The 17,003-nt window shown below is 34.3% G+C and overlaps 1 protein-coding gene across 1 annotated transcript in view; it reads right to left on the bottom strand.

Annotated features, from left to right (window-relative positions):
* The window catches only part of LOC132739857 (mitogen-activated protein kinase kinase kinase 2-like), a 63,292-nt gene that overhangs the window by 19,603 nt on the left and 26,686 nt on the right, over positions 1–17,003 (bottom strand). Inside the window, exons 5-7 of the mRNA XM_060727666.1 lie at positions 13,778–13,863; positions 11,096–11,105; positions 9,928–10,044 (exon numbers count right to left, since the gene is read on the bottom strand). Of these exons, the coding sequence (XP_060583649.1) occupies positions 9,928–10,044; positions 11,096–11,105; positions 13,778–13,863 (213 nt within the window). The remainder of the gene's footprint in view (positions 1–9,927; positions 10,045–11,095; positions 11,106–13,777; positions 13,864–17,003) is intronic.

The raw sequence follows: 17,003 nt of genomic DNA, 5'->3' as shown, positions 1-17,003 counted from the left end.
ATTTTCATCTTGTGGCATGAAAATTACCATATTTCACTTGTGGCTACCGCCACTCATGAAATATTTATTTTCATACCACTCGATGAAAATAAATCATGTATTTATAGAAAAAACTTGAATATCCTCTTAATATTACTCAATTTTTTCTCCTCCAAAATGTTCACTTTTTTTTGTTATTTTTTATTTTTTGAATAAAACATTAGATAACAGTATGTCTTATTTTACTAAGCATTAAAATCGTTTCTAACATGACACTTTAATTCAACATTTATTATCAGTTTATTCAATAGTAAAATATCTCAAACTTTGTGGCATTTCACATTTATTTACATCACATTGGTCATAGTTATGTTATTTGTTTGTTGAGTTGGTTTTAATACCCCAACTTCAACATATTTTAATAACATCACCTAATTTGCTCTCAAAAATAACTTACATGTACAAGTTATTACAAATTTCTCCGTAAGTGATCCACCAGCTGTGACAGAAAATGAGACTCAATGTCTGAAAATTAATTGTCATAGAAATTTTGCCCCGCCTCCCCTAAGAATTGAACCAGTGACCTCTGAGATTTTGTTTGTATAAAAATGTTCTAGTCAGTCATTGTATGTGGGAGAATGTAGGGGAAGTTAGCAATGCTTTAACCTTCTGACAGTCCCTGCTTGGTCAAAGCCGTTTTTGGAGTCCAAAAAAAAGCAAACACCCAATAAATGAAATATGTCAAAAAATTATGTATGTTAAAATTGGAGTAAAATCAAACAAAAAAATGGCAGAAGTATTTTTCAATGCTCATTTTACTTCCCTCTGTCAACACCCCCACCCCTCCAAAAACCCTTGTATCTCCCAAACTGCCATGGTCAGGTTGAAATTGAATGGTGCCATATGGATAATCCCATCCCATTTGACTGACCTTTTTACCTATGAGGGACATGAAAGCCTTGTATTTTTCTCCCTATATGTTTATATGTCTATATGTTTCTATAATTATGCATAATAAGGAAACTTACCCCCACCCCTCCAACCACTAAGCAATCAACAATATTCAATGATACTAGATTTCTAGTTGTATTAGATGCACGAATACTTTGTTTGTTTGTTTCCCTTAATCACACTGTTACTAAATTCATATACAATATTGAGGGTTTACCGCAAAACTTCAGTAACTCATTATGAAGTAAAATAGCACTTACAGCAGTCTTGTGGTCAACCCTGGATTATTATTTCTTATTATTATCTAATTCATTTATTATTATTATGTTTATCTATTTTACATTGAGTAAAAATATTTTCACAGTAAATCAATTATAATATAATAAGTTGGAGGTACGTTTAACAAGAGCTGTCGGTAGGACAGCAACGCTCGAATATTCTTAGTGCTTGATAGTAAAAGAGCCTTGATAATGTAAAATTTTCTGAGTAAATAACAAAAGGACAAATGTTTTCTTTAAATCCATGTTACAGTTATAGGCCTTGGAGAGAGTGACCTATTGTGCTCTCAAAGAAGAGTATAAAATTTCAACTTGTTTCAATAGAATATGAAAATATCTGAGGTGGTGTGCAAACCTAAATGTAAATTCTAAGTTGAATATTTGAGGTATTACAAAAACTTTAACATATGTGGTTACGCAGACGCCGACACCAACGCCGACGCTCGGATGACTACAATAGCTCTACTTATTCTTATTGAATAGTCGAGCTAAAAAGGAAGGCATATAGACAATTATCTTCCAAACTTCATTAATATTCATAACATATGTGCACTTAACGAACCCAAAATCCAGCTGGCTTACGGAAGGTCGGTGGTTCTACCCAGGTGCCCGCTCGTGCCTGAAATAATGCCCGGAGGGGCACCTGGGGTCTTCCTCCACCAATAAAGCTGGAAAAAAATCGATGAATAATCTCGGCGAGACGCTCTAGGATGACTCGACTTGAGTGTACGGTCGCCCATATGGGCTTTCCGGCGGCGACCTTAAATAAACGCAAAAAAAACCAAAAAAAAAACAAAATTTAAATGACAGCTATGATAACAACAAACCTATGCCATAATGTACACGTCCCTGGCGTCTGACCAGGCTCTTAAATTACTTTATGCTTTTCAATATTATCATAGAACTGACCAGTCCTGGTGTACTACCAGTAATGGTCATCAGAGGATAAAGTAATGATTCGGACTGATTTCTTCTGGACTTAAACCCAAACTCCCTCAGTTCAAAGCTTTAACTAAAGACAATCAACATTCTGATGCCTGCACTTGACTTCAGAGGCCTCGTTTAAATCTATATCACTAATACATTATACATTACTATATTTGCAAATATATTCTAGTTGACTGATCACTGAATATTCAAATCTACATAATAAGTATTACTCATGTATAGACATTAAAATTTAAGATTTTAAGATTTCATGAAAATTTTAAATCACAAACAAAGTTTTTAATTTACGAGTCATCGTAATGGGAAGAAAATGTTATTTTCCTAGGATTTGTTTTTTTTAAATAATAATTTAACCATGATTTTAAAAAATGTTTCCTAGCCATAATGCAGCCAAAAATTTAATACTCTAGTAGAAGTTAACATTAAAAGGGGGTATTTAATTTTAACATATATTTGTATACCTTTTATTTATGTCTTAAAAAACATAAATCTGATCTTTACAGATATCAAATTAAAAAAAACAAAAAAACAAGAGGGCCATGATGGCCCTGAGGTCGCTCACCTGTATATAGGCCCCCCACCCCCAGGCCAATTTTTACCCAAGGGCTTTTATTTGTTTATTTGAACAGACTTGGTAGACACCCATAAGAAGATGTTTCATGCTAAACATCTAAGTTCTAGCTCATTGGGTTTTTTTAAAAAAGAAGATTTTTAAAGTTTTTACTATACACATATAGTTAAAAACAATGATACCCTGGGGCAGGGCCAAGTTTTGACCCCCGGGTTTATTTGAACAAACTTTGTAGATATTTACTTAAAGATGTTTCATGTTTAATATCTAAACTCTAGCTATTTGGGTTTTTTCCAAAGAAGATTTTTTAAGTTTTTGCTATAAGACACATATAAGGAAAACAATGACCCCCCGGGCGGGGCCAGTTTTTGACCCAGGGCTTTTTTTGAACATACTTGGTAGACACCCATTAGAACATGTTTCATGCTAAATATCTTAGCTCTAGCTCTTTGAGTTCTTTAAAAGAAGATTTTTAAAGTTTTTGGGGCGGGGCCAATTTTGACCCCAGGGCTTTTATTTGAACAAACTTGGTAGACACTCATGCTAAATATCTTAGCTCTAGCTCTTTGGGTTCTTTAAAAGAAGATTTTTTAAGTTTTTACTATATGCATATAGGGAAAATCTATGACCCCCTGGGGCGGGGTCAATTTTGACCCCAGGGATTTTATTTGAACAAACTTGGTAGACATTCACTAGAAGACGTTTCATGCCAAATATCTAAGCTCTAGCTCTTATGGTTCTTTAAAATAAGATTTTTTTAAGTTTTTACTATATGCATATAGGGAAAATCAATGACCCCCCGAGGCGGGGCCAATTAATAATATTGTGTATATGGTAACTGTAATGATAACCTACATTAATTTGTCAACATTTCTCTCATATATGTCAAAACTCTCCATGTTATACTTCAATCAAAAATACTATATTAATACTACAATATTTCTATACTCTAAAACCTATTCATTTGCTGAGCGTAATTGATAAAATCTCTAATTAAATAATGCAGTTATGACATAATGATGTTGGAAAGATAATCTGAAAGATATCAAACTCATTTTACATGACACCTATCACCATCACTTATTATTTATATTTTATATTCTATCCCATTTGACTGACCTTTTTACCTATGAGGGACATGAAAGCCTTGTATTTTTCTTCCTAGTTTACCAGAGTATGATATCTATATGTTTCTATAATTATGCATAATAAGGAAACTTACCCCCACCCCTCCAACCAACCACTAAGCAATCAACAATATTCAATGATACTAGATTTCTAGTTGTAGATGCACAAATACTTTGTTTGTTTGTTTCCCTTAATCACACTGTTACTACATTTATATAAACAATATTGAGGGTTTACCGCAAAACTTCAGTAACTCATTATGAAGTAAAATAGCATTTAAAATTTTCATGAAATCTTAAAATCTTGAATTTTAATGTCTATACATGAGTAATACTTATTATGTAGATTTGAATATTCAGTAGTCAGTCAACTAGAATATATTTGCAAATATAGTAATGTATAATGTAAGTGATATAGATTTAAACGAGGCCTCTGAAGTCAAGTGCAGGCATCAGAATGGTGATTTAGGTGTCTTTAGTTAAAGCTTTGAACTGAGGGAGTTTGGGTTTAAGTCCAGTAGAAATCCGTCCGAATCATTACTTTATCCTCTGATGACCATTTACCATGGTAATACACCAGGACTGGTCAGTTTTACGATAATATTGAAAAACATAAAGTAATTTAAGAGCCTGGTCAGACGCCAGAGACGTGTACGTTATGGCATAGGTTTGTTGTTATCATAGCTGTCATTTAAATTTTGGGTTCGTTAGGTGCACATCTTTTATGAATATTATTCAAGTTTGGAAGATAATTGTCTATATGCAAATAAGGGGCATGCTTTAAAATTAAGCCCCTCCCCTTTTTACTTGAATTAGTATGATATATTATGAACTTAGGCAAAGCCTATGAATGGGGACGTCGGTAAAAAATTCTTTTATTGTTCCGTTTTAAAGGTGTCATTCGGTATTATATGTATCTGCTTCCATTTTCACTCGTAACACTCGACAATTATTATAAATCCGAAAAGTTGAGATTTGTTCCATTATCGGAATACACCAGTCTGCCTTTTATTATTGGGTTAAATTGTAAATGGCGGCGCCTAACTAGAACTGACACTGAAAATTTCATTGATAGGTATAGAATTTTATATATTTTTTAATTATTTTTTTATTTGATTTTCTTTTAAATATACACGTGTAGTCTATAGCCGGGCAAGCCAAAGCCCGGACCCGCTTCGCGGGCCCGGACTTTGACTTCCCCGTATTAATAGTACATCTAATTATAAATTGTACCAAGTTTCATAATAGTCTAATTAAAATGAAAAATGATACAATTAGGAGGAAGTAATTAAACCAGAAACTGTGAGTTGTTGAAAAAGCAAAAAAAAAAAAAAAAAAATAGTGCCTTAACCTATAATGTTGAGAACTCAGTCATTTAACCAAGGTTGGTTAACCACTTTTGTTGTAACAAAATGTCTAGTACAGCAGTTTAAAGTGAACAATTAATACTATGTACAATATAATAGATCTACAATAAAACCACAATATTCACGTGTCTTCAACATCTCTATGTAATGTAATGGCCGTTTAAATAACTGTATTGTTTCCTTTTTAGCTCGACTATTCGATAAGAATAAGTAGAGCTATTGTAGTCATCCGAGCATTGGCGTTGGTGTCGGCGTAACCACATATGTTAAAGTTTTTGTAATACCTCAAGTATTCAACTTAGAATTTACATTTAAGTTTGCACACCACCTCAGATATTTTCATATTTTATTGAAACAAGTTGAAATTTTATACTCTTCTTTGAGAGCACAATAGGACTCTCTTTAAGGCCTATAACTGTAACATGGATTTAAAGAAAACATTTGTCCTTTTGTTATTAACTCAGAAAATTTTACATTATCAAGGCTCTTTTACTATCAAGCACTAAGAATAGTCGAGCGTTGCTGTCCTACCGACAGCTCTTGTTAAACGTACCTCCAACTTATTATATTATAATTGATTTACTGTGAAAATATTTTTACACAGTATGAATTAATGTAAAATAGATAAACATAATAATAATAATAAATGAATTAGATAATAATAAAAAATAATAATCCAGGGTTGACCACAAGACTTTTGCGGTAAACCCTCAATATTGTTTATATAAATGTAGTAACAGTGTGATTAAGGGAAACAAACAAACAAAGTATTTGCATTCAAATCTACATAATAAGTATTACTCATGTATAGACATTAAAATTCAAGATTTTAAGATTTCATGAAAATTTTAAATCGCAAACAAAGTTTTTAATTTACGAGTCATCGTAATGGGAAGAAAATGTTATTTTCCTAGGATTTGTTTTTTTTAAATAATAATTAAACCATGATTTTAAAAAATGTTTCCTAGCCATAATTCAGCGAAAAATTTAATACTCTAGTAGAAGTTAACATTAAAAGAGGGTATTTTATTTTAGCATATATTTGTATACCTTTTATTTATGTCTTAAAAAACATCAATCTGATATTAACTGATATCAAGTTTAAAAAAAAAAAAAAAAATTAACAAAAAAAAAAAAAAATAAAAAAAAAATAATGCAATGTCATTATAACAAACAGAAAATGCTGTAAGAAGAAATAATATGTACTCAGGTTTTCAACTGACGTGTTTTGCCCTATATTTGTATGAAAAACCAAAAAAAGAAGAAAGAAAAAACTAACTAAGAACCCAATATTATACCATATACTTACACAAAATAAGACTATACTTCATTCAAAATAAATTAGGCTTTTATACTTTTTAATTGGTTTAAATTTTTTATATTTTTTAATTGGTTAAATTTTTTTAATACTTATTAATGGATTAAACAACAAAAAAACATTGTATCAATTTTTACATGACATGGCTAAAATTACTTCAGAAGACCATTTTTCATTTACAAACAAGACAGCATTTATATAATCTTATGTAATGACACTATGTTATGTAACTCTGATATCCCCCTAATTAACTATTTAATATAAGATTCTTGTCTCCTCCAAGTCTGTTGTTAACTTATATAGAGCCGTGTACTTTATTTTACATCTAAAAATTTTACACACATTAAAGATTCAAGCTATCTTTATTATTGTTTGGTTTAGAGATTTCATAACCTATAAAGTTAAAGGCCCAGTAAGCCTAAATATAACATCATTTTCATTTTATTTTTTCAACAGCTTTTTATTCATTTATTTATGTATATTTTGTTACAAAGAACTTAAAAAGTTATGATCAAGGTATAAGTTTGCGGACGGCAACAGCAAAGCTGCCATGACTGTAACTAACAATTCCTTTATTTTCATGTAGTTTATTTATAATGATTAATATATATTTTGTGTGGAAGACAAAAAGCTTTTTACTCTTTAAATAGACACAGAGAAGAAAAGAATATTACAGAAAAAGAACATATTAAAATAAAAGAAAACAAACAAACAAATTAAAATAAAAGAAAACAAACAAACAAACATTGAAATTGATTATTCGTGTGTGTGTGTATTTGCGTTTATTTATACTCGCCACCGGTTGCCCATATGGGCGAGCCCTCCAGAAGAGTATTAGTCATTTTATTTTTCGGAGGATAGTGCAATTACAGATACAGAAAGATGCCCCAGTTCCAGAAGCTTCTCCTGGTTCTTTAGTGTGCCAAGTGTTTAAGCACCCATACACGGGACCTCGATTTAAAGTCTCATCCGAAAGACTGATTAGTAATTTTAGTTGGCCAGCCCGGGAATCGAACCCACAATGTCGAGATTACAAGTCTCGCGCTCTAACCGATTGAGCTATGCGGGCTGGCTGTTGATTATTCGGCGTTTGGAACAAACAAATAAACCATAATTGATGGGAGTTGATACCTTAAAAGGAATCTTTTGTACCCATTATATATGGAATAAACAGTAAAATGGCGTGACCTAGTTTTCACCTTACACCCACAACTGAGGAATTTGAGATATCAGACATTAAAGGTAGTGTATTTACACAGCTCAGTGTAATGTAGTAACTGAGTAAATAACTTCATGTTTCTACATAGTCTAGTCTATTGTACTGGCTTTTAAATAGAAATTTCAGATCTGGATATCAGTTACTTAAGTGACGGTAAAATATCGGTTACTGTAAATCCCCTTTCAGAATTCCCTTTCCACATCTTTTTAGTTTCAAATTCGCTAAAACACAAGAGGTTTATGTGTATATTTATGCTTTAATCAAATCAATGGGTTCTTTTTTTATGAGGTCGTAACAACACTTAAATAAGGTCATATTGACAAGTTTCAAGTGTTTAACTGTTGGTAAAATACAACAAGAGGACCATGATGGCCCTGAGGTCGCTCACCTGTATATAGGCCCCCCCAACCCCCCCCCCCCCCAACGTTGCAGGGCCAATTTAACCCAAGGCTTTTTATTTGCACAAACTTGGTAGACACCCATAAGAAGATGTTTCATGCTAAACATCTAAGCTCTAGCTCATTGGGCTTTTTAAAAGAAGATTTTTTTTAAGTTTTTGCTATACACATATAAAGAAAATCAATGACCCCTGGGGCGGGGCCAATTTTGACCCCAGGTCTTTTATTTGAACAAACTTTGTAGACACTCACTAAAAGATGTTTCATGCTTAATATCTTAACTCTAGCTATTTGGGTTTTTTCAAAGAAGATTTTTAAGTTTTTACTATACACACATAAGGAAAATCAATGACCCCCGGGGCAGTGCCAATTTTGACCCCAGGGCTTTTATTTGAACAAACTTGGTAGACACCTATTAGAACATGTTTCATGCTAAATATCTTAGCCATAGCTCTTTGAGTTCTTTACAAGAAGATTTTTTAAGTTTTTACTATATGCATATAGGGAAAATCAATGACCCCCGGGGCGGGGCCAATTTTGACCCCAGGGCTTTTATTTGAACAAACTTGGTAGACACTTATTAGAACATGTTTCATGCTAAATATCTTAGCCATAGCTCTTTGAGTTCTTTACAAGAAGATTTTTTAAGTTTTTACTATATGCATAAATTATAGGGAAAATCAATGACCCCCCGGGGCGGGGCCAGTTTTGACCCAAGGGCTTTTATTTGAACAAACTTGGTAGACACCCATTAGAACATGTTTCATGCTAAATATCTTAGCTCTAGCTCTTTGGGTTCTTTAAAAGAAGATTTTTTAAGTTTTTACTATATGCATATAGGGAAAATCAATAACCCCCCGGGGCGGGGCCAATTTTGACCCCAGGGCTTTTATTTGAACAAACTTGGTAGACACATACTAGAAGATGTTTCATGCCAAATATCTAAGCTCTAGCTCTTATGGATTTTTAAAAGAAGATGTTTGAAGTTTCTTCTTTCGGTTGCCATGGCAACCAGAGTTCTGCATGGAATTAAATTCTTTGAACACTTTTTAAAGGTGACCACCAAAGGAACATTCCTGTGAAGTTTGGATGAAATTGGCTTAGTGGTTTATGAGGAGATGTCATTTAAAGTAAAAGTTTACGGACGGACGCCGGACGGACGGACGACGGCCGGACGCCGGACGAAAAGCGATCACAAAAGCTCACCCTGTCACTTTGTGACAGGTGAGCTAAAAAGATGACAGTCCAACCCTCTACCTATTGAGCTAACCGGACAGCTTTCGTAAATTTTTAAAGAAAACACTGGCTTTATTACCTGAATCTAAGGACAACCAAATAATGATATACCTACCTTCATGTTATTATGATAATATACTATGTTTTGGTCGGGATTCACGCCACACCAACACAGTATGGGTCATATAACGATTTCCAGCTCTATTGGTGAAGGACGACGACCTCAGGTTACCATTTCATGGGTAATTTCAGGCACACACAAGAATCGTGAGTAGAACCACCAAACATTTCATAAGCTAGTGATTAGCTTCCAGGTCCTCACATGAAAGAATTCAAAGTCTTTTGCTTAGGTTTTAAAACCCTCAGCAGTTAGGGGCAGGTGATTTGAAGACAACAAAACAACAAACCATCCCACCTGGCCACAGATGCCCCCTCCCCCCTCATTTACAATATTTTTGTACCTCACAACAGAAATTGCACTAAGCATTCTGTAGTTAGTATATTGCGTAATTTTTCAAAGAAAATCAACTCTTACATCTTTTTCTGGAATGAATTCTCCTTCGCTGTTGATAGAACTACAAGAAAGACTATGGTTATATGACCTCTCATGTTCTGGTAATGATCCTGGAGGTGGACTAGGTGACTCACGATTCTATAAATAGAATTAAATTACTATATTTAGAATGAAGTAAACTCATGAAATCTATAAATAGAATGAAAATACTATATTTAGAATAAAGTGACTCATGAAATCTATAAATAGAATATACAGTTATAAGTGAATAGATTTACTTTGAAATGGGTTTTCCCAGCTTATCCAGGGGTACAAACAAACTTTTACAGTTACAACTTCGCAAAAAATATGCAAATAAATGACTTATCATTACAAATGGTAGTGCACCGTGAAGCAATACATAATTGGCAGCCAATTAGTCATGGTGCCAGGTTATTGCGACTGACTTTGACCTAGTGTTCAAAAAATCAATAGGGTTTTACTGGCCAAGACCAATGCACCTGTGATGTTTGCTGGTTTTAAGGTAAAGGGCCCATGAGTTGTTGAGATATTGATCAGACACTGTTTTTACCTTTAAGGTCAATATGATCTTGACCTCTTGACACCTTGACCCAAAAAAACCTTAGAGGTCATCTTCTGATCAGAAGCAATGCATATGTGAAATTTGAAGGTCCATGGGTTGTCAAGTTATTTATAGGAAACTGTCTTTAACCCCAAAGTCAATAGGGGTCATCTACTTGCCAAGACCAATGCAACTACAAAGTTTGAGGGCCAATAGCCCTTGGGTTGTTAATGTAATTGATCGCAAACCATTTTTACCTATAAGGTCAATGTGACCTTGACCTTTCACCCCTTGACCACAAAATCAATAGGGGTCATCTACTGGCACCTATGCAGTTTGAAGGTCAAAGTCCCATGAGTTGTTGAGTTATTGATTGGAAACCATTTTGACTTTCAAGGTCAATTTGACCTTGACCTTATATAGACCCCAAAAATAATAGGGGTCATCTTCTGGTCATGAACAATCCAAAATCAATCACCCATCACTGAACTTGCAAAACCAGTTTAATCACCCATAACAAAAGAACAATATACAAACATGACCACATATCACCACAATAGATCTGGTCAGTGAAATTACTGTAAACATTCTAAAAACAGAACTTGGATTATTTTAACCTGAAATTACCGTAAACATTCTAAAAAGATAAACTTGGGATTATCTTAACCTTATCTACATAAAATTAATGATTTACAAAGTCATGGTAATTTTTTTTATATCATTGCAGATTGAAAGTCAGTGTTGGAAATAATGGTCAGCAATCACCCTTTATAAAATTGCACTTAATTTGTGTATGATTACTTATATATTTACTTCAAGACGTGGTATTAGCCCATACGGGCCGTAAACTGGTCTATTACAGTTTATATTATACAGCACCTTCTGATGAAACCTTCGCTTTTCTCCCACAAAAGTAGTGTTTGCTTGGATTACACCACATATTATTGGTCATAGCATATATAACCGAATTACTTGTTTTTAATTTCAGCCTAGGCAAACCATTCGGCCATGAGCCAATGCAAACCACTTAGCCAGGAGCCTAGGCAAACCACTCAGTCAGGAAGCCTAGGCAAAACCACTTAGCCAGGAACCTAGGCAAACCACTTAGCCAGGAAGCCTAGGCAAACCACTCAGTCAGGAAGCCTAGGCCAAACCACTAGCCAGGAGGCCTAGGCAAACCACTTAGCCAAAGGAGCGCTAGGCAAACCACTTAGCCAGGAGCCTAGGCAAACCACTTAGCCAGGAGCCTAGGCAAACCACTTAGCCAGGAGCCTAGGCAAACCACTCAGTCAGGAGCCTAGGCAAACCAACTTAGCCAGGAGCCTAGGGCAAACCACTTAGCCAGGAGCCTAGGCAAACCACTTAGCCAGAAGCCTAGGCAAACCACTTAGCCAGGAGCCTAAGGCAAAACACTTAGCCAATGAGATTAGGCAAACTTCACAGCCAGGGACCCTAGGCAAACCACTCAGCCAGGAGCCAAGGGCAAACCACACAGCCAGGAGCCTAGACAAGCCACTTAGCCATGAGATTAGACAAACCTCACAGCCAGGAGCCAAGGCAAACCACACAGTCAGGAGCCAAGGCAAACCACACAGTCAGGAGCCTAAGGCCCAAAACCACTTAGCCAGGACCCTAGGCAAACCACTTAGCCATGAGATTAGACAAACCTCACAGCCAGGAGCCTAGGCAAAACCACTTAGCCAGGAGCCTAGGCAAACCACTTAGCCATGAAGGATTAGACAAACTCACAGCCAGGAGCCTAGGCAAACCACACAGCCAGGAGCCTAGGCAAACCACTTAGCCATGAGATTAGACAAACCTCACAGCCAGGAGCCTAGGCAAACCACACAGCCAGGGAGCCAAGGCAAACCACTCAAGCCAGGGAGCCTAGGCAAAACCACTTAGGCCAGGAGCCTAGGCAAACCACTTAGCCAGGAGCCTAGACAAACCACTCAGCCAGGAGCCTACACAAACCACTTCAGCCAGAGCATATGCAAACCCACACAGAAATGAGCCTAGGCGCGCCACTCAGCTAGGAGCCTAGGCAAACACAGAGTTATAACCCTCTGTTTAAAAAAAAAACTTATAACAAGAGCTGTCTGTAGGACATGCAAACGCTCGAACTATTCTTAGTGCTTGATAGTAAAACAAAATGCTTGATAGAGTTACCTCCTCCTGTTACAGGTTGGGGTCATGATGGTGAACAAGTGTGCAAAGTTTCAAAGCCATATGTCAATGGACTTTGAAAATATTTGAACTATTACAAAAACTTTAACGTAAAATTCTAAGTCGAAAAAGGGGCATAATTCTGTCAAAATGCTTGATAGAGTTACCTCCTCCTGTTTACAGGTTGGGTCATGATGGTGAACAAGTGTGCAAAGTTTTCAAAGCTATATGTCAATGGACTTTGAAAATATTTGAACTTTTACAAAAACTTTAAACGTAAATTCTAAGTCAAAAAGGGGCATAAATTCTGTCAAAATGCTTGATAGAGTTACCTCTCTCCTGTTTCCAGGTTGGGGTCATGATGGTGAACAAGTGTGCAAAGTTTCAAAGCATATGTCAATGGACTTTGAAAATATTTGAACTATTACAAAAACTTTAACGTAAATTCTAAGTCGAAAAAGGGGCATAATTCTGTCAAAATGCTTGATAGAGTTACCTCCTCCTGTTTACAAGTTGGGGTCATGATGGTGAACAAGTGTGCAAAGTTTCAAAAGCCATATGTCAATGGACTTTGAAAAATATTTGAACTATTACAAAAAAAATTTAACGTAAATTCTAAGTCAAAAAAAAGGGGCATAATTCTGTCAAAATGCTTGATAGAGTTACCTCCTCACTGTTTACAGGTTGGGGTCATGATGGTGAACAAGTGTGCAAAGTTTCAAAAGCCATATGTCAATGGACTTTGAAAATATTTGAACTATTAAAAAAACTTTAACGAAAATTTTTTAAGGGTCAAAAAAGGGGATTATTCTGAAAAAATGTTTTTAGATTTTACCTCCTCCTGTCTCCCGGGTTTGGGGGTTCATGTTTGGTGAACAAGGGTGAAAAATTTTTAAAAAGCCAAAATGTCTATGGATTTTTGAAAATTTTTGGGAACTATTACAAAAAATTTTTAAACTTTAAGTGGTTACGCCGACCCCCCGAGCGGACGCTGGGGTGACTGAATAGCCTACTTTTTTATCGAATAGTCGAGAAAAAAAACTTACTTTGGGATTTAAAAAGGTTTCAGATTAATATGTTAAACTTTTAAAGGGAAAGCAGTGATGTCCATTTATGTTTTCGGGGTTTGGTCAAAAAATAAACGTGGGACGGGTCATTTTAATCTTTCCCTTGTCCACCAGGTTTTTTGCAGTGCCCAAGTCTGTCTGGCATTTTATTGGAATATAAACCTGAAAAATAAATATGTGACATTAAGATATAAGCAAGAAATGTCAAGTAATAACCTAAGGCTAAAATATAAATTCATTATCTTGGAATATAAACCTGTGTTATAACCTGGAACTTCGAATATAAACCTGTGTTATAAGCTATAACCTAGAATATGAATTTATTATCTTTGAATATAAATCTGCTATGAAGTTTTAACTTGGAACAAGGATTTATATCCTTGGAATATAAACCTGCATTATAAAGTTATAACTTAGAATATAAATTTATGTTGTAATATAAACCTGTGTTATAACCTGGAACTTGTAATATAAACCTGTGTTATAAAGTTATAACTAAGAATAGTCAAATATAAACTTTTAAGTTACACAATAACTGTTATATCCAGCAATATAAAATTTTGGTATTGGAATAATATAACGCTTATTTTTAAAGTTATGATGTTTGAATAATAAAGAAGCCTGTCATTTTTGGGTTATAATGTTTGAATATAAACCTGAGTTATATATTATTTGAATATAAACCTTGGATAGTTAATTCAGAGGCATATTTGAATATAAACCTGAATTTTAAGTTTTAATACAGGAATATAAACCAGTTGATAATCCAGGGAACTACATGGAATTCAAACCTTGAATTTAAAATCATGATACGTGAACATAAGCTTGTCATATGAAAATAACATATCATAGAAAATATTTCAAATCTGTAGATTTTACACAGTAACAGTTACCAGTAAAATATTTGCTATGAAGCAAACAACAATGTCTTAAAGTAGTTAACATATCTCTCTTTTTCTTTCTAAAAATTCAAACACAACTTTACCTGAAAAACATCTTGTTTTGTACAATACAAAATAGTTTACACGCCAAGCAACAGTGATAGTGTCACTGTAGGAACAACTATAACAAAAATTTCATCTATTTTTAGCATCAACTTAGCATGTCTTAAAACTTAACAATTGTGAAAATGATGAGAAAAAAACACACACACACACACACACAATAAAACATAATTTTTTTTTTTTTGCTAACTTGAGACTACAAGACAAATCATTGTCGATCATTTTTTGGGTATTTTGGAATGAATTTGTCATGCTTTGAAGTTTGAATAATCTATCAAAAGTTGAAGAATTTGAATATTGTTTTACAACAATTAAAGCTACCAACAAAATAGAGCCTGGTCAGACTGCATGTTTTCGCTGGCAGTGCCCTGGCTCTATATATATATGTACTGTGGTGACAAAGGCTAATCTTTTTTTCAGTTCCAGCTGGTAAAATATTAATGCAGAATAGACTGCTTTTCTTGTTTGGCGGAATTCTTTGCCCTTTTAAATGAGAGGGGGCGAGGGGGGGGGGGGGGGGGGGGAATAATCATGCATGGTTAAATAAGCAGAAGAAAATTGAGAAATTTCCACAAACAGATTTAAACATTAATTTCTTTACAAATGATTAGACAAAATTATAAACGATGTTTTTAAATAAACAGCCAATATTATGCTTAAAAGTTTAACAGGTACAGGAAATTATTATAATTTTGGGAAAGTTTCAACAACTTTGTAAGTCAATTGGGAAAAAAAAGGCTTTTATCTGGTTTTTATTCTACACAAAGTTCAGTGTATTAAGTGAACTATTTGGCAATACGTAAAAAATTTCTGGACCAAACACACTGTCAAATAGAACTATTACAATTTAATCATTATACAATCTTTAACCCTGAAATTAAAGAGGCAATCCTTCAAATGTATAAACAAAATTCTTATTTTAATTTTTCCTTATTTCTTATTTATTTATTTATTATTTATCTATTTATTTTTTTACATACAGTAACACCTGCATTAAGCAGCCAGTCAAGGGTTTAACAAAAAGTGGTTGCTTAAATGAGGGGGCTGCTTAAGTCAGGTCATATTCAGAACAAAATGGTCAATTTTGGGAGCATTCAAACTGACTTCATAAGGCAGGTGACTGCTTATTTATTTATTTATCTATTTATTTATGGGGGAGGGGGGGGGGGGTGTTCGGTTTACTTTGCATCAACACAGAATACATTATAGGTCAATATATGACGACTTTCAAGATTAAATGGTGGAGGAAGACCTCAGGTGCCCTTTTATGCATTTTTCAAGCATGAACAGGCACCTGAATAGAACCCGCAACATTCTGTAATCTATTCTGAAAAGCTTTCTCACATGAAAGGATCCAAAGTGGGGATTTGAACCCACAGCGGTGAGGGCAAAGTCAAAGACCTTAACCACCCGGCTATGGACGGCTAAACAAACTTCTCAAAATCAAACTATAACTTCAATACACTAGGAATGGGTTGATAAATGGATACTGATGACCACTCATTTCACATATTTTTTTTTAGGTTTTGTTTTATTTTATGTTTTAAAGTGCACCAAAACAATTTAGAAGCCAAGAGATGCATAGACACAAGTAATGCGAACCAACTAAGTCGCTTCTTATGATCACGCAGAGATAAACCATTACTTGGTGGCTGCAATTCTGATGCCTAAACCCTAAAAGGCTACCCCTCAGCCACAAGGGGACACTGTAATGTCAATTTACAGACAGTGTGATGGACTGACACCGGCAAATCTAATATGACCCCCCTCAACCCTCCACTTTGTATATTTTAAAATGCTATAGGTAATTTCTATTGCACATAATTAGGCTTGCTTAAATCACTACAGTATTAACCACATCAGATAATACCTTTTTTTGTTATACATAACTTTTTTTAATTTTCATAAAATTACCATGAATTTGGTGGAAATGCCGCTTTAAAAATCTAAGGTCGGGAATTTAAGCGTAAACATTAATGTCAATATTTATCAGAAAGCATACAAATCTATTTTCTTTCTATTAAAGTTTTCCCAATTCTTAAACATCCGACTATAATTATTTCTTTGTTCAATTTCATCGTCCACATATTTTCAAGCTTCAACAAGTACGTGTAAATTTTACATATTTTGTTGCTACAACAGTCTAGTGACATAGTCTACAATTTATTTATTTTAAGACGTCTACTGATTTTTTTTTCTAATTTTTTTTGTCAACTGGATTACATTTCTGTTTATGTAATTGAGGTGACCAAGGAATTCTTTTCCGAATGTTTGTTTACATTGGTTTTAAACACCTTA

This window comes from Ruditapes philippinarum, unplaced genomic scaffold (genome assembly GCF_026571515.1).
Source record: "Ruditapes philippinarum isolate M1 unplaced genomic scaffold, ASM2657151v2 ctg1855_1_1_1_1, whole genome shotgun sequence".
NCBI lineage: Eukaryota > Metazoa > Mollusca > Bivalvia > Venerida > Veneridae > Ruditapes > Ruditapes philippinarum.
Note: the sequence above shows the minus strand (reverse complement) of the source record. Positions and strands in the feature narration are given on the sequence as shown.